Source organism: Cheilinus undulatus, linkage group 18, assembly GCF_018320785.1.
Source record: "Cheilinus undulatus linkage group 18, ASM1832078v1, whole genome shotgun sequence".
Taxonomy (NCBI): Eukaryota; Metazoa; Chordata; class Actinopteri; order Labriformes; family Labridae; genus Cheilinus; species Cheilinus undulatus.
In genome coordinates, this window is record NC_054882.1 from 16,699,744 (window position 1) to 16,725,677 (window position 25,934).

Genomic DNA, 25,934 nt, shown 5'->3' on the forward strand with positions numbered 1-25,934 from the left:
AAGTTGTATTCATTTACATAGCACAAATTTTTCTGAGATTGAAGATCCATGAGTTTTTAAAATGGTTAAGTTTAGTTTAATCGATGATCAAAGTAGCATTACCAAAAGATAATGTTCCAAATATATATTTTTTTTTATATTTGGAGGACAACACAAATTTTAAAGTCCCAGTCCCATTATGGAACAAAGAGCCTTTTTTTTTTTTTTTTTTTTTTTTTTAGCAAAAAGGGTTTGATGTTGGCGTCTCCTTTATGGTTATAATGCAGGCGGTGGCTGACCAAGTTGCTCACCCCTTATTAGAAGGCAGAGAGGGACGAGAAAGCATTGGAAAGCGAGGAAAGGATAGAGTGAGAAGGGACTTCTGGGAGCCCTCAGAAGGCAGGGGGTCACACTCCTCTCTGAAGAGAGAGGAGGAGAGGAGGATGGAGGTGAGGCTACACCAAAGAGTGAGACACATGCATGAGACGACAAAGAACAAAGACACAGGAACTAGGCTAGACTTGTTAAAAAACAAAACTTACAGACTACTCTTGTTAATCTTATAAAACTTGAGTCTGGCCAGACACATCCGGCACACATATTTGGAGGTTTCCATGTCTTCCTACACAAAGAAAGAAGAAAACAAACCCATTAGATGCTGAGACATTTAATACAGAAGTGGTTTCAGCTAATGGTATGCAACTTTATGACCCACACCAACACCAACACAGGTGCATTGTTAAGACTAGCTGATGGGACACGACACAATGAAGGCAATTTCCAATTTCTCCAAATCCAATAAGAGAGAGAAATGTCCCAGGAGATGTTGCAAAGAAGGTGCAGAGGCAGCAGAGACTTACGGTCTGGAACTGAACACTCTCCTCTCTGTTGTTTAGCTCCAGGGCAAAGAAGGACCTGTTGTGACTCATGTTGTTAATTTCATTCCACCTACACGGCCAATAAAATGTGGTGGCACAAAAAGAGAGAGGGAAAAAACACATGATGTCATAACAGTCACAAAAAAATTTTAAAGAGGCTGTGTTAACAGGGTGTAATAAAAACTATGCACTTCATAAAAGGATAAAGGCAGAGTTCAGTTGAGATCAAGACTGTTTCAGCGACCACAATTCTTTTTAGCTACCTCAGTATAGCTGACTCATTTCCTCCTGTGCCTCATTCATGTCTAAAGAGCATTGTGGAGCATTAGCGAGGACAACCTCGCTAAAGAATAACAGTCAGCTGAGCCATGAAACTCAATCAGAGTCTGATTTTATTCAATTACTGCTCAGAGTCACAAGTTAGTAGACAGGTTTTTTTTTATTCAGGAAGCAGATTATATTTCGATACTTTTAGCCTTTGCTGCAACAGTCAAAAAGACGTGTTTCAATTCATTAGACTAACCTGAATAGAAGAAGTGGCCTGCCATTTTTATGCTTGACAAAGATGCCATCGAGGCAGGATCCCAATGTAACATCTGTGCCTGTGCTATCCTGTGGAGACAAAAGACATCAGGAACTGCATCAGTGATAAAGCAACAGCTTTTTTATACCTTATAGTTTCTGAATAAAACTTCGCAATGTCAGAAAAGAGTGTTGTTTGTGTTAAATTCTGTGAGGAAATGAATGGATGGATATAGTTTAAGGAGAATGCTCTATTGTGTGGATTATCTTTGAAGCTCTTAATGTTCTTTTCATAGTCTCTACATGTTTAACTGTGTTGTTCATGTGTTTATACCAGGGATGGGACAAAAAACTAACACAGCAATACATGGTCATCAAAACTCATGTGATACAATGATCAAATCACTGATGCCAAATATTGATATATATATGTTTTATATATAAAACATACAGGTGCATCTAGAAAAATTAGCTGATTAGGGTGTGACAACATGACTTTCCAATATTGGACTTTTTCACAATATTCTAATTTTCTGAGACACTGAATTTTAGGTTTTCATTTCTGTAAGCTATAATCATCAAAATTTCAGGAAATAAAGGCTTGAAATATTTCACTCTATGTGTAATGAGTCTATATAAAATGGGTTTCACTTTCTGAAATGAGTGACAAAAATATTTAACTTTTTCATGGCGTTCTAATTTTTTGAGATGCACCTGCATATATTTCTGTATTTGGCCCCCAGTGGACACCCCTGCAGTATCAGGTTCGATATTTAGATATATTTTGTGGCTTTAATGCCTTTATGGATAGAGGGGGGCAGTGAATAAAATCAGAAATAGGGTTGAGAGAAAAGGGGAGTGGGAAATGTTGCAACAGACCAGACTAAAACCCGGGCCACCCGCGTACATGGGTAGCACCATAAACCATAAGGCCATCTGTGCCCCATATACGTACGTTATTTTTATATTGGAGATCAGACAGACAGTGTTGATCCACGTCACCTACCCACATTCCAATGTTTTTACTGCTTTGCTCCGACACTAAAAACCAGTCAGATAACAACCCAAACATCCCCTGTTGTGTCCGTATGATTAATGTGAGTACTGAGGTAAAAGGTGTTGCCGCGTCGCTAAGTTTAATGCCTGTAATAACAGCAACATGAGGCGAGTGTCCTACTTGAACCTGTCTATGAGCTGCATTGACTTGTAATATAACCGCTTAAATCAGTGGTTCTCAACTGGTGGGACGGGAACTGGTGCCTGGGGAAAAAAAAAGATGGCAAAATATCCAAAATATACAGGTGCCCTAGGTGCAAATGCATCAATACATTCTGTTTAACTCTGTTTTATTGAACAAGGAGAAAATTCTAGCAGTTTCTTGAGATCCATTTTGTCCTGTATGCTTGGATAAAAGTATCTTGAAGGAAGTTGTTTTTTTTCTATGATAATGTCTTAATTCCTTGAGACCTTAGGGAAAAACAAAAAAACAAAAACAAAAAAAAACCCCAGGAACAATTAAATGTTTGCATGCATGTCTTTGAAAATTTTTGGCCAATCTCTTTGTTCAGAAAGGTTTTGTTTTAAGGTCAAATTGCGATATCATTTTTCATTTAATTTATTTTGATGGCTGTAAATTTGGGTTATCATTTCACATTATTGAAGTGTTTGTGGGTCATATGGCAGGGACAGTTGAGAACCACTGGCATAAATAACTGTTTAAAGGTTCATTTTAACTCACAACTTTGCTTATTCTAAGTCAGTGAAGTGGGCTGTGGCATTTGGCAAGGTTGAAGAAGCGAGGCTGAGCGTAAACACAGTGCTAAAGCCAAGTTGACTCAATGATAAATGTGATGCTTCCAACAAATCGTTCACAATAAAAGCCCGCAGTTTTTGTTCTCCTGGAGTGCTTTTATTGTGAATGCCAACATCAGGAAATGTCGAGTTTTCAGTAGCAGCTTGCCATTTTATATCATTTTAGTTTGAAAACTTCATATTTGTTGCTTTCTGCTGCAATAGTCCCTAGAGATTAACTTTTTAGTTGAATCATTGATATTTTTTTCTTATTCGAATTATTGTACATATTAATTTCTGCATATTAACTTTATACAGTAATACACCCATTTAAATTAACAAGTTTGCTGCTGTAGCCCTGCACTGGTATTGGTTGTTTACAGTTGCTGACATTTTTTACAGTGCACTGCAGTGTCAAATACTGAACTTAAAACATGATATTTGTTTTTTCTACCTGTTTTTATGGGAAGCCAGCACAATTTTTAAATAAAACTTTGTAAGCTTTGTACAATATTTTGGTTGTTTAAGATTCCAGACTGGACCAGATAAACTTACCTTGGCTTGATAGCTCTCCTGCCCATACCCTTCCATCTTCTCCACCTCCTGCATGTACAACATCTCTGCCTCTGGGGCTGACAAACCCCTAATACAGACAAAAAAAACAGCAAACCCAAAGAAAAGGTGTCAAAACCCGATCGAAAACAATACACAAAAAGCAGTGTGTACACTAACTGTATGATCAATCTACAAGTCAAATTCGTCAGTAAAATAATAAAAATGTTAAGTAGAAGAAGCAGTTATAAGAGACAACTATCTCTGAAGAACTTTAAAATCAGCGTGGGAAAATTGGTCTGGTAAGCTGTTAAGTCCAGCTCTATTAGCCCATTCAAGTATAAATAACAAAGGTGGCTTAAATTTGGCCTCTGCCAGATTCTAAGTAAATCCAGATTATACTGATAAAAAAGGTGGGTTGCCTAAACAGATGTAAAAGGATTGCATTTGCCTCTGCATTATGTAATACTGTGTGCTAGCCAACACCAGCAAACAGGCAGGCTGACACTAAAAAAATAGCTCACCTAAAGGACTGATAGAGAAGAGCCACTTTCTGAGTGGCCTCCTCCAGCACTCGTTCATCCTGAATCCAGTCCTGAAAAAGCAAAATAAAAAAGAATCACAGTTTGTTCTTAAAGAGAAAACTTATAATCTCTTGTTTATTATGATATGCTTACAATAGGGAACAGGACAAACTTCTGAAGGAACTCCTGAGAGTCATATCGATTAAAGTCTCCAAAGTCAGCTGCAGACAAAAAGAGACAAACCAAATGAGAAAATGAACAAGGCATACTGTTCATGACACTGCTCTCTGAATAAACCCTACACATGCTTGTGCACCCTCTGACTGTCTGTATTTAGGACAAAGCAAAATAGACATCCAAGAATTGCAGAATAGTGTAAAGGCTTTTGGACATATGAGGCAGGTTTTTTATGAAAGGGAATTACTTCAATGTCTGACAACGCAGAGGTCCAAAACTGGCCTCAGCTCCAGCCGTCCTGCTGGCAGCATTCACAACAATGTTGGGCATCCCAAGCATCAGCACTGCAACTGCTCTTCACTCCAAAATATAACACCAGGGACACAAAATAGGAACCAAGTAACTTGATTTACAGCACAATTGCCCAGTCTGCATGACAACTTCTGCACTGACCACATGTTACAGGAAGACATTTCTAAGAGTACTTCTGTAAGCTGCTGGTCAGTCATTTGAACATGGCTGGCTGCAGCAGTAAGTGATCTCAGCAGGCCTGCTATGCCAATAGCCAGGCCAGTCCGTTGCAGTGCCTGATATAACTTTGCCAGCAGTGTCTGAGATTCTTTTGGCTGAGCAAAGGCTGGAGGACATGCTCAAATGGGAGGGGGTTCACATTTACACACAAAAACACACTCCTAGCCAATTTAATATGCTGTTTGGAGGTTTAATGGGGCTTGTTAAGGGCTATTTATTTCAAAATACAAGACAAACTGCAGTGATCACCAATACTGAAAACAAGGTAGATTCTTAGTCTTAGTGGATCCTTTAGTCACAGAGAGAAACTGCAGGCTTATGACAGATTACCAAAAACCTAACCATTGCAAACTGGCAGAAAGTCTTAATGATCTGGCACAAACCCCTGTCCAAAAATCACTGAAAGTAACTTCTTACCAGTGCAAACAGAAGAGTGCTTCAGCACCAACAACAGACTTGTCAATTGATGTTTCAAGCTCCTGAGAAATCCCAATATTATACAGGCGAGATGATTGAACACAAACAGCCACAAACAGAGTTTTGAGGCATACTTCACATCTTAGAAGCATCTTTTTATTTGTAAAAGAGACATTAATGCAGAAAAGTCAGTACAAGACACCTGTCCCTCCTCATTCTGCATGCACTAACCAACCATCCCTTCTCCAGACTCAACAGAGTATTTTGAGTTGTGAGGGCATGTTTAACATGGACAATCTCTTGCTGTTAGGGGCATATATAATGGCAAGTTCCTGAAAATATGAGGGTCTTAATGTCCTGAAATTATCTAGAAAATGTCTGGAATGCATTTGTGAAAAGGGCTTCTGTTAAACCACAAGTTTCATACATTGATATTACCTTGCACAGCCAAGCTAGCTAAACGGACAGCTTGTTCAAGTGAGCATGAGATCCTGCCCTCCAGAACATCCTTCTTTAGCTGCAGATAATACTGATATCTGTGGAGAAAAGAAAAAGGTCAGTCAGAGTGGAGAAGGGAAGAGCAGTCAACAAGCAAACAGTACTTTGCACAAGTCTGCAAAACACCTGACTTCTCTTCACAGGGTAAAACTTCTTTATACTGTGGCATCTAAAGAATTTTTGAACCATTTGAAATATCTGGATTCAAGTGACTAAAGAGATAAATGGAGAGAGATAAGAAGACATGATCCACATTTTGCCCTTTAGTGCAAAGCAAAATACTTTGCTTGGCACTTGTTTCATATCTCACTGAAATTCTCGAAGATAACTTTTTGCAAAGAAAACAGGTTAGAGGCTAAGACAAGACACCTCATATCACCACTGGAACATCACCTTGTGATCTCCTGTTGCAGTTGGGTGACACTGGGTATGTAAAACACGACTCCAAAGTAAACAGTGGGCTCCAGCCCGTACTTGTCCAGCTGCTTTTTCAGCGGCTTCTCCAAGTCGATCCATCTCTGCTGGTTCTGCTTGTTGAAGTACCACAGGCTGAAGTATGTTATCTATAAAAGCCAAGGAAGCAAGCAAATACATTAAGCTGGGATCAAGGAAAATGTGGAACATCCTGTACAGTCTGCATATCAGACTTGCATATGTTGCATATGTTTCAGAAGATAAAAACAATACTTTGAGACTGCTCAAGCTCAGTTTCACACAAGGACTGATGTTCTTGAATAATCTACATGATAATCAAACACATGTACACCTGAAATTTCAACTATTGCAAAGTCCTCCAGCTGTGGGAACTTCATCATCAGTCTTATGACTGTCTGAATACCCACAAAAAAACCACACATCTTTATTGAATGAGCCCTATTCTGATATGCAGCCTCTCTCAAACCACAAGGGGAAAATTACTTGCCAACATCAGTTTTACACACGATATTTATGAGTAGAGGTTTTGTAGGTCAAAGTCAAATGTCTTCTTTCTTAACAATGTGGAATGATAATGACTAAGCACAGAAAATGACAACCATTATGACATGAGCATCTGATTTGTTTGAAGGTCTACTGCCAGCAGTACAATGATTAGAGAACCTTTATTTTTTCAATATTTGTCTGAAGCTAAACCACTGCAGGTCTTCAAACATGGGACTTGAAGGCGCATGTGGGACACTGCGTTTAGCACTGCCTGCAGTGTGACAGGGAGCTCAGCTGCAGAACCATTCTGACATCTGGGACAGTAAAATTGTTATACAAACAAGCTTGGTAACACCAAAATAAACAAAACTGCAAAGACTCTTAAATTGGGGTGGAGGCCTATTATTTGTACTGTTAGTCAGACCAATGACAAATAAAGCTTTACTTCATCATGACATGCTGTCATAGCGTAAGTTCCTCTGCCAGATTGCCTGCACATTCAGCAGCCTCCACTGTTGCTTTGAGATGCATTTAGGTATGACAACATTCAGGCTGACATCTCTTTAAGTTGATGATTAACATTTAGTGTTACCATGTGACTACAGTAACCAAATGCAGACACAACACCAAAGCACAATCCTGCTTCAATCCTGACTCACAACCTTTTTTCTCCTCCAAAATGCATATGCTCTAAGAGCTTGGTTTAGGGCTGACATACATAATACAGAAATAATAATGGTAATAGTCAGACCTGTTTCAATACCATAGAAATAAAATAGGAAGTCCTCAGCAACCAATAAAGCAATACCATAAAAACAAAATAGGAAGTCCTCAGCAACCAATAAAGAGTTGTTCGTAGTATACACTTTCAAAAAAACATGGCAGGGAACTCCTGTTTAAAGGGAACCCTGTACATTAAAGACATACTGTCCGTGTTGGATTAATATTTCTGTCTTTCATATGTATGCTGCACAAAGAAGACACAAGTCATGTTTTAATATGCAAGGTTCCTTTAAAAATGCTCAAATTATTTAGCAACATTTGCTTTTCTTTATAGTGAAGCAGTTTTGATTTAAGAATGTTCTAAAGATCTGTTAGTCTCAAAATATTCTTACTTTTCAAAACAATAACCAGGGATAATACCAGGGATTGTTGCATTTTAAAACATATTTTTGCCTAAATGTACCCAAGTATTGAAAATAGGATGCACGATATTACTGGCGCGATATCAGTATTCGCAGATGTATGCTTTCAAAATTAATCATCATATTAGAAGATGTAAATATTTCTGCAGATATTTGCAATGAATACATCCTTGGTAAGTATTGTCCTTCATCAGCTGTAAAAAGTGGCCTATATCAGCAGTAATTTTTGCCATATATCTTCTGTTAATATCAGCTTTTATCCACTGTAAATAATGGCCAAAACAGCTATACACATCAGACTATATAAGCTGTAAATATAGGCCTCTTAACGTTTTAAATACTGGTGTGTATCAATAAGAAATATCAGACTATAAAGCTGTATTTATCAGCTGTAAATACTGCCCTATATTTGTAAATATCCACATATACTGGCTAAAAAAAATTGGCCTATATCAGCTGTAAATATTAGCCTATATCTGCTGTATATATTAACCCATAACAGCAACAAATATTGGCCTATTTAAGCTGTAAACAATGGCCTATTTAAGTTTAAATAACAGCTTGAACTGTCTATAAATATTAGCCTACATAGGCTGTAAGTAACAGCCTATATCATCAATAAATATTGGCCATACATCTGTTGTTAATACTATGCTATAACTGCTGAAAATATCGGCCAATCTCTTCTGTAGATATTGGCCTATAACAGCTGTAAATACAAGTCAATTTCCATTGTACATACTAGTCTATATTGGCTTTACATATTGGACTATATCTGCTGTAAATATTGGTCAATGACGATGAAGTATCTTCCTCTATCATTTGTAGATCTCAGCCTATATGAGCTGTAAATATCTGCCAATTTTAGCTATATATATTAGCCAATATTGGCTGTAAAAATTGGACAATACCGGTTGTAAATATCTTTCTATATTTGTTTCAAATATCAGCCTATATTAGCTGTAAATATTGGCCTATATCTGCTATAAATATCAGCCTATGTCAGTTGAATATCTGCCATTTCAAGTTTTAAATATAGGCTTGTATTAGCTAAAGATATTAAATATCAATTCTAAATATTTTCCATATTGACCAGCTAATATCTATTATAAAAACTGTCAGCAATTATAGGCCTGTATCATCTTAAACATAATATTATCTTATATCTGCTGTAAATATCAGCCTGTATCCGCTGTAAATATTGGCCTACAACAGCAAAATTATGAGTCTATGTTAGCTGTAAATATCAATTGATTTAAGTTTTAAATATTGGCTTGTATCAGCAGTAGATATCATTCAATATCAGTTGCAAGTATAGGCCCATATTGATTGTAAGTACCAGCCAATATCTTGTTGTAAATATCAGCCTAGTTCAGCTGTAAATATTGGGCTATATTGGCAGCAATTATCTGCCTGTATTGGCTGTCAGTATCTGCCAAAATCAGCTCTTAGTATCTGTCTATATGAGCTGTAAGTATTGGCCTATATAGGTTGTAAATATCAGGGTTTATTGGCTGTAAATATCAGCCCCTTGTACAGATAAGTTTGCGAAGTTTTAGGCAAAACTTACAGGCAAACAGCAGCTGATTTTCTTTTCTGTGTCCATCCTCATTCCTCAAACTTTAAAGTGCGTTTCAAGGACTTGAGTTTTAAGTCTGAACTACATCTGGAGATGGCTGTTGGCTAAACTGAACTGCAAATATTGGCGTAACAGATAACGTCAAAAATCCAGTATTTGTGCATCCCTAGTAAGAATGCGAGTAAAGCTCAACTTGACAAAACATCTTCTTGCTGATGAGGTGAGTTTAATAAAAATTCATAGGAGAGAGCAATCAGTACTTGAGTTGAATGAAACAAGCACATACCTCTCTTAACTCCAGTCTCTGAGCAACTGCCTCCAAACATTCCTGCCCGGTGCTCTCCACTGAAAGCGTAAACTCAACAAACTCTCCATTGAGCAGCTGTATCCGAGTGACAAGACAGCTCTTGCTTGAAACAGTATACCTTCGAGTTCTTTTGAGTTTAAAGCCAAATGGCAGGGGCATGTTTCACACTTCTTCAGGAGGGAGCTCTTCACTCACTCCAGAGAAATTATTCTCCACGTCGACCCCTCAGAACTTTTGTCAATGTTCATAATCACGAGGTTCATTATGTGTAGATAAACCTGGAAGAAAAGAAACGAGGTATGTCATAACACTACATCACATAACGAAAGCTAGAAGTGGATGCAAAGCCAAGTGAATAGCAACTACAACGACCAAACTAAAAAATATTAAAGCACTCTTTAAGACGTTTTATATGGTGTAGTTTCATACCTCGACCGTCGCATTAAACTGATGCCAGACCAGATTAACACAAGACTTATCACAAAATAATCGTTTTAAATGCGGCACTATGCTAAAAGTTCAAAGTCGATTTAAGTAAATACTTCATTTAAGTATTAGGGTTTCTTACACTCTGTTAAAACTTAGGAGTGTGTAGACTAAGCTAACTAAACTCTTAAACCAACCTTGTGAAAATTAGGCATTGCCAGAAGCCATTTCCCAAGCTTGTGGTTGGATTAATCCCCTACCGGTGAATAGTCTGGTCCCAATGCTGGCAAGTGCGACCTAATTTAATACACAAGTTGCCACTGTCGGACACAACACTGCAAAATCCCTGCTGCTATACACGTCAACCGTCCATCCATGTTATTACCTACACACTTCATATACAAACTTTATAAACTACTACCTTCTGAAGAAGGTGGTTCAAGATGTTTTGCATATAGTTAACCTGCGAAGAACTTTTTATTGTAAGCTTTAGTTTATAGTTTTGATACTTTTCGCTAACTATAACTGGCTCAAAATTAGCCCCAAAGCTAACTTGCTAAGTTCTGTTCCAGCAAATAGACGACACCCTTGGGAAGCTGACGTCGCCGGTAAATATTTTGGGCGAAATCATTCACGTTACCGTTAGCTTCTAGGTGCATAAAGTAGTCCAGCTACGTTTCGCTCCAGAGGGAATCCGCCATAAATGCCAGGGTTTTCTACTGTTTGGAAATATTACGGGAAAGGAGTCGACCAAATTGTCAGCGGTTTGTTTTTGGATCCAAACTACCGTAGCACCCCATGCCTCTTGGTCCGACAGTTCACTCAAGTACCCAGCGTGTTTCGCTTCCTGGGATTGGAGGAGCAACAAGTGTATACATCCGCGGCTCTATAACTTAACAAACCAAGATATACTAAATAATAAACAATCTCATTCAAAAGAATTATACCCAAGTGTTCCAGTGACTCCATGTATAACATATAAGTTACTATACACTACTCAGCAGGCTCTTAAAATGTAATATAGTGCCTCTGTGGCGGAGGAATACGTGGAGGTTTTCAAGGCCCATGACATCAGACAGCTGGAATGCCGAGCGCTGAAAATGCCAGAAATGGAACAGCTGCTGGCAGCTGACCTGCCTGTTTACCTTTTTCTTCGGCTGACAGCTGTAATCACTGTCAAAATATGGTGCAACTGATGAGATTATTTATTTATTGTTTGGTATGGAATTGCAAAAGTCACGCTCCTTAAATGAAACAATTTGTGCACTGGTTAACAGGTGCATCTCAAAAAATTAGAGTTGTATGAAAAAGTTCATTTTTTGCTGTGATTTGATTCAAAAAGTGAAACTTCTATACATTCTAGACTCATCTGATACAAAGCGAAATATTTCAAGACATTTTTGTTTTAATCTTGATTACAGCTTAAAGCTCATGAAAATAAAAATAAAAATCCACCAACCTAAAATATTAGAATATTACAAAACACCAATCATTAAGGGATTTATAATACATTAATTTTGATTTTCTGGAAAATTATTAATATTACACTATATACAGTGCTCAACAAATTTATTAGACCAGCTGTCATATTTGTCTCAAAGACCATCCAGCATCATGAAGTGCTTTAATGCGGACTCTTTCATTTTCAGTCAGCTCTCCACGTTTTACCATTTTGAACAGGAATGAGGGATTTCAAACTGAATTCACCCGAATTTGAGCCGGCTTACTGGGCTTCTCTGAGAAGGCAGAAATTAATCAAGCATAACATTCAACCACTAAAACTCATTTTCTGTTCAGGAATGCAAGTAAGTAACTATAATTTGACATATTAATCAAGAAATATTAATGTGCTTTACCATTTTTTCAGTTTTTTTTTTTTTTTGTAAATCAGTACATTTGAAAATTCATAGATAACAGTAATTATTATATTTTAGCATTAAAAATATCATTTGGGTTAAAGAGCTTCAACATATTGGTGTATTAACCATTGCAAAAACATAAAAAATGATTTTGGTAATTACCAATACTGTTAATTTAGGGCAGCTGTGGCATAAACCTTACTTTGGATAGGGTTAGGGTGGTCTAATAAATTTGTTTAGCACTGTATATTATATATTATGCTCATTTAAAAAAATTACTCTATGCAGCATGGCATGACACCAGTCTGCGGACCTGCTGGAGTGTTATGAAGCCCAGGTTGCTTTGACAGCAGCCTTCAGCTCGTCTGTTTTGTTGAGTCTGGTGTCTCCCATCTTCCTCTTGACATTTTCCCCAGATAATCTCTATGGGGTTCAGGTCAGACCAGTTGGCTGGCCAGTCAAACACAATAATACCATGGTCAGCAAACCAGTTTCTGGTAGTTTAGGCTTCACCCTGGTCAAGTCCTGCTGGAAAAGGAAATCAGTATCACCATTAAGTTTCTCAACAGATGTTAGCATAAAGGGCTCTAAAGTCTCCTGGTAGATGGCTGATAGCATTGAATCTGGACTTGATAAAGCATGGTGGACCAACAGCAGCAGATTACATGGCACCCTTAAACATCACTGACTGTGGAAACTGAAAACACTGGGCTTCAAGTATTTGGATTCTGTGCCTCTTATCTTCCCTTGATTACCTCATAAAATGCAAAATGTACTTTCATCTGGAAATGAAAGTTTAACTTTTTTAATTAGCAAAGTGAACTTTTTGTGATCATCTAATTTTTTGACATTCACCTTTAGATGCTGTTTGTAGTTATGTTGAGATGTGTGAGACTAACAGTCTTGTACAAATCACTGCAGGCATACAAAAAGCAGAAGAATAGAAAATTTATTGCAACTGTAAAGACACTTTCTGGTGACAGTAAACAACTAGTAGCTACATATGAGGCATAGTCAAGTCAACCAAACAAAGAAAAATCTGTAAAATGTAAACTGCAGCTACATTATCCAGGACAACACTCCCTGTAAAACTAAATGACACCACTAGTTTCAGAAATCGGACATACTGTGGGTGAAGTAGTCTAGATCACCTTTGTCATATTTTGGGGAATTTCAATGCAAAGGTCTGCTGTCAGATACATTTACATGACTTGGGAAATCATTGGGGTCACAAAGTATTAATAAACCACTGCCATTTATTTTGTTTTAATAATGTATCTGCAAAATCACGTAAATTTCTATGTGAACGTTCTTTGTGGCCCAGCAAAATCTTTTCAAGTGGAATTAATGTTTCCGAGAGCATAGATAAATTCTCAAGATTAAGAAGCCAGCAGTACAGTAGAATGTTTCAATGATTTTTAGTAATGTAAATGACCATTCTCCTACTACACCTCTGCCAACACTCTGGGAAGCACTGCATTACATTTTCTTGAATGTTCCATTATGCATATGTTTACCAAACTTTGAGTATACCTGAAAAGACAATTTAGCCTCTGATTTATTTGCATAACCATTTTACTTGTGTGAAATTTATATTGTACCTTTTAAAAGAGATGAAAAATGTTGTAACTACTGCAGAAGGTAAATCATAAAAACACCACAAGTGTAAAACACATCAAAAACTATACTTTTAAAGATTCAAATAAATGTCACTGCAAAACACTCCTTTACTAAAAAACAGTACTCCCTGAATATTCAGAACTCATCATCACTGACAGAAGCATCTGATTGTTTCTCAGTAGTCTCCACATTGTTGTGTTGTGTATTGCTGGACACGTGAAGTGACTCTGACAAACTTCTCCCCAGATCCTCTACCTCATTCGACTGTCCGTCGACCTCAGCTGCGTCCTCATGAAATGCTTTGTCAGTGCTTGGAGTGGTGCGAGCACTTGGTGCAAGCTCTTGGCTGTCATTGCTGATTTCTTTGTTTGGCTCAGTTGTGTCAGTTTGATTTTGATGGAGGTCCTCTTCTCCGAGTCCTGTACTATCAGGAGCGTGGTCACTGTGCCAGGGAAAGCTAATGTCCTCTTTGAAGTAGTCATCTGCTCCATCCATTTCATTTGTTTTGGGGGGTAAAGTGGTCCTTTTTGGGGAGCATAAGGGAGTAGACACCAATAAGGGATCACTATGATCTGGCAAATCATAGTTTTTAATGAATGAATCAAAAGAGAACAGGTTCTTGTTATCTTTGGTCTTCTCTTCTGTTCCTGAGTCCAGATGTGGTAGGAGAGCATCAAACAGACTGTCTTTCTTTTTTTCAGCCTCTGTATTGGAGGTGGATATGTCAGCTGGATTTTCAAATTCTTTACGCAGCACTTCCAGAAGGTGGCGCATTTTACCCTAAAAACAAGTCACACAATCAGATGCACAAGAGAGAGACCAAGAGCCCTTTAATTCACCACAGAACTTTAAATAAATAAATGAATGAATGAATGAATAAAAAGACATCCCTATTCTACCTTCATGTACTTACTTCATCAAGGTTATGCCGATTCATGCCAATGTGCCGCTCTATCACCCGGTCTAGAACCCTTAAAGAGGATATGAGTGAGCAGTTACAGGCATGAGCTTCTGATGAAAGACGTTACAAAAAAGTTGACATTTATGTGCTGTCAATATAAGCAAAAATTAAACTGACATTTCAACATCTGAGTAAGACAAACCTGTCAGAAATGTGTGCCCTCGATAAGATATCCTCTGTAACAGAAGAAATGAACTCAAGATACATGAGTTCCTCTTCTCTGTTGAAAGACACAAAATTACATAATCAGATCCATGCATACCTGCAGTGATTTCCTATTATATCAATACTGAGTAGTAAAAACATTATCAAAGAAGACTTACTCTGTAGATATACTCTTCATAGTTGGAGATTTCCCACCCTCTGGTGAGACCCTAAAATATGAGACTTTACATCTTTAGTCAGAAAAAAACAAGGTTTGACACTATACAAAAAATGCAAGAAGTAACTTAGAAATTTTACCCAGATGAGGACTGGAGTAGTTCATGGTCCCTGCTTCTGATAGCTCGACTTTGCTCTCTGGATGTTGAGAAATATGTGCCAGTGAGTTCATCCTCAGACAACTCATTCTCTGTATTAAATCCCTAGGGAGAAAAAAAAGAAAAGATTTTTCTTCTTCAGCTGAGATATGCCTCAATATTTAGAGAGGCTGCTATCCTTGCTGCCACAATGTGTTTTAAGGTTTACATGAACAAAAAGCACATTAGAAATGCTGACCATGTGCAATACACTATAATACCATTAACAGTAGTTTTGTTTTCTAAATTAAATACTATACAATGGGATTTATTCTGATTTTTTTCAGAGACAATAATCACTGCAACATACAGTCATGTCAAAGTATTGGTAACCCCTGGAATTTTTCCAGAAAATACACCATTTCTCCCAGAAATTGATGCAATTACCAATGTTTTTGGTATGCACAAAGGAAGAGTGGTCCAAAATTCCAGTTGAGAGGTGTAAGAAACTTGTTGATGGTTATAGGAAGCAATTGGTTTCAGTTATTTATTCCCAAGGGTATGCAACCAAATATTAAAATTAGGGTGCCAACAAATTGTCCAGCCCATTTTTGATTTTTGTGTAAAATTATGTCAATTTTAGCTTTTTTCTTCTGCTTTGTGTGTTGTTCCAATGCACATAAAGGTAAACATGTGTATACCAAAACATTTATAATTGCAACAATTTCTGGGAGAAATGGTCTATTTTCTGGAAAAATTCCAGGGGTGCCAATACTTTCGTCCATGACTGCCTGTTTGTTTTAAGGTGTATTTAAAACTAAATATGGGGTTTATTTGTTGTTTTTGTGGCATTATCAAAATATAGTTACTATGTAACACATCAATATACAACTTTTATAGGTCATGGACATACAGTAAGGTTCAGAACTTTAAGGCAAGTTTAGGCCAAAACTTAGGCTGAAGTAAGGTGTAGATGTGGCAAGTAAGTTGCCTGAGGGGAACCATTGGGGGAAGGTTGATCAACACAACACTGGAAGTGCTCTGGATGTCCTTGCATATTACTAAGGGCATGGAAAAATAAACTGTAGAAAAAATAACAGTCAACACCTTTAGGGTGGAGTATGGGCAAGTAAGCTTTGTCTAGGGCAGGGGTTCCCAACCTTTCTTCCAATTAAAACAGCTTCACGACTGTAAACTGTAATTGCAATGTCACACGTCAACTTAAATCCTGAATATTACCTGAGATGATCCATAAAACTCCTGTGTGTATCCCTTGGTTTTTGTGCTGCAAAACAAAACAGAAGTGCTTTTTAAACACTCAAAAACAAATTCTGCTCTTGAAAAAAGAAATACTTCAAAGACTTATGCGTACTGCTTCTATTTATGAGATGTCAGATAACTACTGTACCTTCCATGATATGTCTCCTGTCGCATCAATCTAGACTTAGTGGAGTCGTCGGTGGCTTTCCTCCGTGGTGCTCTGTAGTAGCGATAACTTGACAGGTATGAGCTCTTATCAGACTTCAGTGTCTTAGGGGTGAAAGGTTTGTCTTGGGTAAAGTGCTGTGAATGTTTCTGGAGCAAGTCTCCGCTGTATGTCTTTTGAACAGGATCCTTGAAAGTCTTGTAGCAGCTCTGATCTGCAGAAGCTGCCAGAGAAGAGGCAGACTGCCTTCGTTTTAAAGCTGAATCTGGGCTGTGGTACTTCATCTCTGATGCTGGCCGATTGTGATGTTGTTGGCTCTGTTGACCAGCTTTCAGTGGATAGACAATATCCTTGGCATTAAAGGAAGTGCTGAATCTTGGGCTGGAGATCATGGAGCTTCTTGAGTAGAGGTAGGGATTGTCATCATAGTGTGCAGATAATCTACTCTGAAAGGGAAACATTTGTTTAATCAGACATTGTATATTTTGATAAATGCTGAATAAAATCAACACAGGCTTTGAACTGAAGCCTTTATTGCGTTCTCATTTCAATTATTCAATACCATGATTAGCACAAAACCCATTTGGCACAATGAGAGACACAACCTTAATGTCTTACCTGAGCTGAAGAGCAGGAGGCTCTACCATTCCTCTGTGTGAGGGAGTGGGCTGACTGAGGCCGACCCCCTTTCCTCAAGCGCTCCTGCCTGATCTGGTCATTATCTGTAGACAGGACGTTAGAACATGAACAGAGGAAGGAAATAGTCTACTCTGCACTGTGCAACGATCACTTGTGGCCAACATGCATGTCTTTTTTAAGAAAAAGTCTCACTGAGATGATATATCACAATTATTAAACTATATCCCATAGCTTACTTCAGGAAAAACATGTCCTCAAATGACTTTAATAGCTCATGAGAAAAGCAAAGCCTCATTAAACTTTATTATGAGATACAGTATGTGAGGATCCGGGGAGCCATTGTGATAGTACATCATTGGAACTGAGCCTGATGGGAATTACCAGTAAAGATGAGGAACACTGTGAGTTGCAGCTTGTGCTAAAATGCAATGAGTAACAGCCATGTACTATTGATTACTGAGGCTAGTGTCAGTGCAGCATTTGGCCTCTGTCTGTACTATGATTCATGGACTGTAGAAGCACTAAACGCTGGTGTAAAGTACTGACGACACAGAGAAGCTGCTGTGGGTGTGCTACAAAAAGATATGCTTCACCTACACAAAATAATTCCTTATTCCAACAAAAAAGTGGCAGGTGCTGGATCAACAGTATAATATTTTACACTTGGTTACTTACACTTCACACTGTGTATCAAGCTTTTGGGAACCGAGGCATCAATGGCAGCTGTAGAACAAAACCAGGTCAATGTTATTGACTGAAATATGCTAAAGAGATGCATGTTTTGATGCAGGAGCTGTATAGTGTAATTTTCCTTTAAGGTTTACCTTTAGCAGAGTAAACCTTTTTGTAATGAGACATCATGTGATCTTTAATGATGGACTGTGTCAACTTGCTGCAGGAATGAGGGCAGAAAGCTAAAAAAACACAAGACATAGTTTACTGCATGGTAAAAATTAGCTCTTATGTGAAGGAAAACTATTGGCATAAGTTTGTACTTACGGCTACTTTTTAAAGTCTGTCCTCTCACACCAGGGCTGGACCCCAGTCTAGAAGATACACTCCCTGAAATAAGTATGATAAATACAGATATATTAACTTCTAGAAATTCATAAGTACAAATAAAAAATATTTATACATTGACCCCTCGTTAATTCATGAATTAACTGTGATTAACCACATTTTTTAACAAAAAGCGGTGTTCAATTTCACTAGCCACACCAAGGCAGGATTACTGCCAGACCTGTTGATTCCAGAAATCCCTTGAAGAAGACTAAAAGTTCTCACAAAGCAACATATCCTGATGCCATCTAAAGAATTCAAGAACAGATGAGAAAATTAGTCACTGACATCTATCCATCTGGAAGGCCTACAAAGCCATTTCTGAGGCTTTATGACTCCAGCGAACCACAGTGAGAGCCATTATTCACAAATGGAGAAACCATGTCACAAAAGAACAGAACAACATTTAAAGACCTGCAGGCCTCACCTGACTCAGTTAAGGTCAGTGTTCATGATTCAACAATAAGAAAAAGAATGGTCAAAAATGGCATCGATTAGAGAGTTCCAAAACCAAAACCACTGCTTACCAAAAAGAACGCAAGGGCTCATCTCACATTTGTCTAAAAACATCCGGATGATCCCAAGAGTTTGAGGAAATATTCTGTGGACTGATGAGACAAACACTGAACTTTTTGGAAGATTTGGGGCCTGTTACATCTGGAGTAAAACTAACACAGCATTTCATTAAAAGAACATCATACCAACAGTCAAACATAGTCAGTAGTAGTGTGATGGTCTGGGGCTGCTAGGACCACTTGGTTTAATTGATGGTACCATGAACTCTGCTCTCTACCAGAAAATCCTGAAGAACAATGTCTAGCCATCAGTTTGTGACCAAAACACACCTGCAAGTCCACCTCTGAATGGCTTAAAGAAACAAAATGGTTTTAGAGTGTCCTAATCAAAGTCCATACCGTACTTAAATCTGACTGAGACGCTGTGGCATAACCTAAACAGGCCGTTCATGCTGGAAAATCCTCCGATGTGGCTGAATTACAACAATTCTGCAAAGAAGAGTGTGTCAGAATCCCTCCACAGTGATGCAAAAGACTCATTGCCAGTTGTCACAAACGCTTGCTTACAGTTGCTACCGCCAAAGGTGAAACAACCAGCTGTTAGGTTTCCGGGGCAATGACTAGGTAAGTTTGGACACCTTTTTCATTTTAATAAATGAAATCATTATTTGTATTTGCTTGGGTTGTCTTTGTCTAAGATCAAAATTTGTTTGATGATCTGAGGATTTAAGTGTGACAAATATGCAAAAAGGGGACAGATCAGGATGGGGCTTATACTTTCTTCAAAGCACTGCTTTTATCAGTATTGATATCAGTATAAGCTAAAATGAATTTTTAAATATCAGCACATCAGATACCAACAGAAATCCAATATCTTGCATCCCAAGACTGTCAGTGTTACGGTGTATTATGCAGAAGTTGTCTCATGCAAAGTTGTAAACAAAAATAAACATTTTTCACTTTGTTTTCTGATTGTCATTCAAATAAACTGTACATTTATTTTTAATTGAATTATCCAATACACTTTGACTCTGGTTTGTTCCTTATATTAATGCATGATAGTGTAATGGCATGATGCACTGATTAAAAAAAAAAAAATCATAAAATACTATTACAGCAGTGATGCAGTAGTTAACATGGCCTCTTACAAAGTAAACAGATGGAACATCGTCCATAAGACAACAGACCAACTCGTATTAGCTTACGTTAGCATTTTAGAAGCTCAAATTGTTGTTCTTTTTATTTAATTTTGACGTTTTTTAGTTTCAACGAACAATGCTAGTTGTGAATTGACGAATGTGTTCTTAAGGACGCTTTACTGACAACAAGTTCAGTTAGTATAACTTTACGTAAGGTATTTCTAGACCTTTCTGTCAATTGAGGTACTAATGAGCTAGCATATGATAGCGGTAATAGCATACCTGTCCGTGATTCCATGATTTGGTCACAGTTAGCGTATCCCATTTTCCGCTGAAATATGCCGAAGTAGCGTTCGGACGCTACAAGACACTACCGTGCTTCTAACTTCCAACATGGTTACGCTTTAAAATAATCCACCACCGTAAAAAACAACAACCCAATACCCGCTAGCTCATTAGCAGATGACCGGCTAAGTAAAGCTCCTCCGTCTCCATGTTGGTTGCTATGATTGGTTTCGTCATCACGTACTTGCGTCAAGAGGAATGAGCTGAAGCCCACCTACTGCCTTACTGCTATGCAAGCATCCAGATACTTGTCAATTGAAGCTGAACTGGAATAAAACACGCAAGAGACATTTAAATCAGAAATTAAACAAAGTTCAACACACTTATATCATTATTTTTATATTATCAAACGTTTAATATCCTTTATGCCTAAGTTTTCACTGACAAAGGGGATCGTCATGAAGTTTGGTAGAAAAGGACGAAAGGAAGCAGGTAACCTCCTCGGGCACTCATCAAAATACTTGGAAATTTAAACCCTAACATATTTTTGGTGGACATCCCTGGATTGTAAAAAAAACTTTAGACACTAATGTTTTTCCATTATTGATGTAAAGAAATCAAAGTTAACAAAGGGAACATATATGGCCACTCCCTGTTGATGGTTGTAAAAATCCATAAATTGTATACAAATTAAGATGTTGATCAAAGAAATATAAACACACATAATGTCAAATGAGTATTTACTTAAGTACTGAGAGTTTAAAAAAATTTAATACACGGCTGGCTTCAGAATACTATGTAAGTAATTGTGGTACCACCAGTTTATCTTGTAATTTCAACAGGAAACTTAAAAAAAACATCAAAGTATCAAATTAATTTTGGCAGTGATGAGGCTTACAATAAAAATTAAAAACTAATTTATTCCATTTAAGTAAAATAAAACTGCTCAACTATTGTTAAACTGATTAAAATAACATTTAACTGTTTATACTGCCCCCCCACCCCCCATTATGCAATCAGAAAACCTAAAACAATAACACATATTGAATGTCAAATAAATTGAAGCAGCAATTAGGATAACAGTAAAAATAAAAACTGAAATAAAGCATATGAGTTTAATCAAATTGCCAAATTGTGTAAAACTGACAAAAAACCCACATCTTTCTTATTATTTATGCCTTAAAAATTTTCCATAAATTAGTAAAATTTAATAGTGGATCACTTTCATTTTTTTTTTTTTTTTTTTTTTTTTTGCAAACCTGGGGCATCATCTAGCTACACTATAGAGTACTGTTATCCTGCATTATATATATATATATATATATATATATATATATATTTTTTTTTTTTTTTTTTTTTTTTTGGTCAAAATAACTTAGTATGACTTGCTGGATAAAATGGCCATTCGTCTGGATATAGACATCACTGCACAACTCCAGATGGGCATATGAACAAACATGATGCCTCCATTTTTCACACTGAAATTGCAGTATATGCCAGAAGTCCTATGCAGCTAACACTATCATGACACTGAGCACTAGTCACCTCCATAATGTGTGAGTTTCATCAACTTACCATGGTTAGATGGGGTGTTAGAGCCCCTCTTACATCCTCGTTAGTTCCTAGTGTGGAACCAATGGAGATTAAAACTGCACTTTGAAAGTTCTGAAGCAACCAGGAATTATGGGATACTCTAGGCCATTGCTGATTGGTTATTTCAGTTCCAGTGAGGCATACTGGTTCTACTGTGTCAGAGAGTTGGGGGAAGTTGACTGAAGAGGTCACATACTGTTTCTTGCCCCATCATAGACCAAATGAGGAAGAGCCAACATGAATATTTTGTTCCAGAGTTTCTAGGAGCTGAAGTGATACTTTTTAGGCAAAATTAGAATCAAACAGCACGTAGAGCTGGTATGAAGCCCATAAACTGCATGAAAAGCCAGCTGTTATTGTTCTCATCTGTCATAAAACACGGTGCCATTGATACAGACTCCCAATTAGAGGCAGGATAACACATAAATGTTCTTGCACTTAGTTTTTATGCACAACTGCCCTCTTAATGGTGTTATTTAAAGGTGATAAAACAACAGCCATAATTCCAGACGCCTTAGATAAAATTCTCTCTAGGGCTGGAACAGTAAAATTTATCTATTAATCTTTGACTCTTTCAAGGGACTCTGTCTTGTGCAAAGTTGGGGCACTGTGTAAAATGAAAATGAAAACAGAATGCAATGATTGTCAAATCTCAGAAAGACTGTGTGATATTTTGTTCACAGTTAAACGTAAACAACATATCAGATGTTGAAACTCGGACATTTTACCATTTCAGGAAAAATATTAGCCTGGTTTGAATTTGATGTCTGGAACACATCTCAGAAAAGTAGGGACAGGGCCATGTTTAATATTATGTAGCATAGCATCCTCTTTTAACAGCAGTCTGTAAACAACAATCTGGAGACTAGTTGCTGAAGTTTTGGGAGAGGAATGTTGTCCCATTTTTGTGTGATGTAAGATTCCAGATGCTCAACAGTACTCAGTCTTCTTTGCTGGATTTTGCTTTTATGAAGCTCTAAAGGTTTTCTATGTGTCTGGACTGCAGGCAGGCCGGTTTAGACCTGAACTCTACTGTGAAGCCATGCTGTTGTGATGGATGTGGTATGTGGTTTAACATTGTCTTGCCAAAATAGTCAAGGCCCTTCCTGAAAGAGCAATGTCTGGATGGGAGCATATGTTGCTCTGAAACCTACTTTCCAGCATTGATAGTGCCTTTCCAGATGCATCAGCTGCCCATGCCATAGGCACTAATGCAACCCCAGACCATCAGAGATGCAGGCTTTGAACTGTAGCAGGATAACAAGCTGGATGGTCACTCTCTTCTTTAGTTCACAGGATAGTGTGTCAATGGTTTCCAAGAAGAATTTCCAATTGTCCTTTCATCTGACCACAGAACAGTTTTCCATTTTGCTTCAGTTCATTTCAAGTGAACGCTGGTCCAGAGAAAACAGCAACCTTTCTGGGTCGTGTTTATGTGTGGCTTCTCCTTTGAATGATACAGCTTTAACTTGCATTCATGGATGTCATTGCCAACTGTGTTGACAGAAAGTGATTTCTGGAAGTATTCCCAAGCCCATGCAGAGATTTCCAAAACAGAATCATGCCTGTTTTTTAATGCAGTGCTGCCTGAGGGTCCAAAGATCCAAGCATCCAATATTGACCTTCAGACTTGTCCCTTGTGCACAGAGATTTCTCCAGATTCTCTGAATCTTTAGATGGTATTATGGACTTTAGATGGTGGGATATTCAAAGTCTTCACCGTTTACATAGACAAACATTCGGGTGAACCTCTGCCTGTCGTTTCATTGAGAGACTCTCCCTCTCTAAAATGCTCCTTTTATACCCAGTCATATGACTGACCAGCTGCCAATTCACCTAATTAGTTGCAAAATAATCTTCCAGCTTTTTTTCATTAATACCATCTATTTTTCCAGCCTGTTGTTGCCTACTTTTTTGAGATGTGTTGCTACCATCAAATTCAAATGGGCTAATATTTTCATAAATGGTAAAATGTCTTAGTTTCAACATCTGATATGTTGTTCATGTTCTATTGTGAACAAAATGTGGGTTTGTGAGATTTGTACACTATTGCATTCTGTTTTCATTTAGCTTACATGGTGCCCCAACTTTTTTGGAATTGGGGTTGTACATACTCTATTCTGGCAGTGGCAAAGTGAAAGAATTACCAGTGTGGAAAAAAACGGAGGAAAAAATATACTCTAAGATCTGATTCAACTAAGAGCAAATGTGTCATGAGAACACTCTGTCATCAGCGTATTGTTTTTCAGTCATGTTCCTTCTATTGTTTGACTGACCTTTTAACCCCTCACATCATTTAGCAGCAAAGGACTGTAAATTACTCAGCGCTACACTGGCAGATACAATTTAAAGCAGGCTTTTGGATGAATAGAGTTTGACTTTTTTCTCCTTTGATTTTGTAATTGGGGCAAACATAAACAGTGTTTTTTACATAATTGCTACACTTTTACATTGAATAAATATAGACCATCACTCTTCATGTTTTATCAAGCAGTTAAAGACATAAACACCACAGGGCTCTTTCAGTAAAATGAAGTAAAACTAAAACATAAGGTAATAATGTTTGAACTAATCTGAGCTTAAACTGCTGTTGCTCAAAACAACTATTTCATTTTTGCTCTCTGTCTTATCCTTGAATCTTCATCTTGTTTCATTTCCCCCCCAAATGATGCAGTATAAAATACTTTTCACAGCATGAAAAGCAGACATTGAGCCAATTATATTAGAAATGACTTCATTAATCTCACAGTGCAAAGCTGTAATTAATGTGCCAAGTAAAAAACTTCATCAGAGTTCAAATGATTTAGGACGTTCAGCTATTCTAATGCTATCCAGGCTATCACGTTTGATATTGGTGTATGAGGGGTTTTAGGACCACAGATTAGACTCACATTCATGTTATAACATCTCCAAATGATGATACAACCATTTACATACTGTTGTACCAGCAATTTGTTTTTACATTCATCTTATTAATCCTTTTTTTTCTTATCCCTTGTAGACAGTGAAACTAGGAGTATACGCATCCATAAATTTTATTTAACTCCACTTTCTTGTTATATCAGCTACATTTTGGCTGTTTTCTCGAGATCTCGATCAGTGTCAACTGGAATCAAATGAAGGCCTGGACATTTGCAATATACATACCTTTTTTTTAAAAAATAAAACCAACACACCAATGCAAGTTTATTTACATAGCTTGTCTCTAGCAGCAAACTGATTTTTTAAGAAGTTTTCTGATTTATTTTCGAAATAGAAAACAAATTTTTGGATTGAAAATTTAGGTTTAGCATGTATTATATTTATAGTAAAGCCTATTTGCCCTAGAACAGGGGTGTCCAAACTATGACCTGGGGCCCAAATGTGGCCCGCAGTCCATTTTTGACTGTCCCGCAGCAAATTCTAGAAATAAAATGAAACATGGCCCACATTAGATGATGAAGCTTGTTAAACTGTATTGTACTTTTCGTTTTAGCACTAGGCACTGCTACCATGTTGATTCTGTAAACAAACATTTTGATAAGATAATACATTGATTAATAATGTACTGATGGATTACTGCAGCAAATAGCAGCACCAATCGCATTTCAGGGGTGGAGCCAGAGGTAGCCAGGGCCAAAAGGGGCCCCCTGAAATCTGATTGGCTCCCCCAAATCCTGAAAAATGACTGTTTGTCTTGTCAGCCATTAGCAAGACGTTTAGGTATATTCAATCATGCATGTATTAATTTGCATTGGATTAGTCTTACTTAAATTTCTTCAAGGCGAGGAACATGAAAGTGACCCCATCATTCTTATGTATTTCTGTATGAGGCCCTCATTTGAAAAGTTTGGACACCCCTGCCCTAGAATGTACTATAAGGCTTTTACAACCCAAATTCCAAAAATGTTGGGATGCTGTGTAAAATACAAATTTAAAAAATACAATGATTTGTAAATCTCATAAACCCATATTTTTTTTTTTATTATAGAACAAAAAGTCATATCTGAGACATTTTACCATTTCTTGAAAAATATTAGCTCATTTTAAATTTGACCGCATCAACACATTTCAAAAAAGTACAAACAGGGCAACAAAAGATGGGAAAAGTGGTGCTAATAAACATAGCTAGAGGATCATTTTTATCAATTAAA

At 37.4% G+C, this 25,934-nt stretch overlaps 2 protein-coding genes across 4 annotated transcripts in view; both read right to left on the bottom strand.

Moving 5' to 3' along the window:
- Positions 1-11,056, bottom strand: part of ptpn21 (protein tyrosine phosphatase non-receptor type 21) — a 28,336-nt gene extending 17,280 nt beyond the window's left edge. The window contains exons 1-11 of one of the 3 annotated variants that reach the window (XM_041812981.1): positions 10,888-11,056; positions 9,801-10,099; positions 6,263-6,432; positions 5,810-5,907; positions 4,400-4,467; positions 4,247-4,317; positions 3,726-3,813; positions 1,381-1,469; positions 840-927; positions 522-601; positions 291-398 (exon numbers count right to left, since the gene is read on the bottom strand). In XM_041812981.1, the coding sequence (XP_041668915.1) occupies positions 291-398; positions 522-601; positions 840-927; positions 1,381-1,469; positions 3,726-3,813; positions 4,247-4,317; positions 4,400-4,467; positions 5,810-5,907; positions 6,263-6,432; positions 9,801-9,980 (1,040 nt within the window). In that variant the 5' untranslated portion in view covers positions 9,981-10,099; positions 10,888-11,056. Of the gene's footprint in view, positions 1-290; positions 399-521; positions 602-839; positions 928-1,380; positions 1,470-3,725; positions 3,814-4,246; positions 4,318-4,399; positions 4,468-5,809; positions 5,908-6,262; positions 6,433-9,800; positions 10,100-10,444; positions 10,799-10,887 lie in introns of those variants that run through there. The other 2 variants (XM_041812982.1, XM_041812983.1) reach the window with 2 other exon arrangements.
- Positions 11,057-13,039: 1,983 nt separating this feature from the next.
- Positions 13,040-20,410, bottom strand: spata7 (spermatogenesis associated 7). The gene is made up of 12 exons (XM_041812069.1): positions 20,206-20,410; positions 18,210-18,272; positions 18,035-18,124; positions 17,886-17,933; positions 17,190-17,293; positions 16,554-17,017; positions 16,385-16,430; positions 15,150-15,271; positions 15,011-15,061; positions 14,830-14,907; positions 14,640-14,697; positions 13,040-14,506 (listed from the first exon to the last, which is right to left on the bottom strand). Exons 1-12 carry the CDS (start codon positions 20,246-20,248, stop codon positions 13,862-13,864), a joined length of 1,812 nt encoding a protein of 603 aa, XP_041668003.1. The 5' UTR covers positions 20,249-20,410; the 3' UTR covers positions 13,040-13,861.
- Between the last annotated feature and the right edge of the window lie 5,524 nt (positions 20,411-25,934).

Bases quoted from the DNA above. Each gene is read 5' to 3' on its own strand.
- spata7 (XM_041812069.1), bottom strand. From the start codon at position 20,248: ATGGGATACGCTAACTGTGACCAAATCATGGAATCACGGACAG. The intron at 18,125-18,209 runs GTAAGTACAAAC...GTGTTTTTTTAG, and splicing joins ACAGACTTTAAAAAGTAGCC to CTTTCTGCCCTCATTCCTGC. The intron at 16,431-16,553 runs GTACAGTAGTTA...TTTGTTTTGCAG, and splicing joins CAGGAGACATATCATGGAAG to CACAAAAACCAAGGGATACA.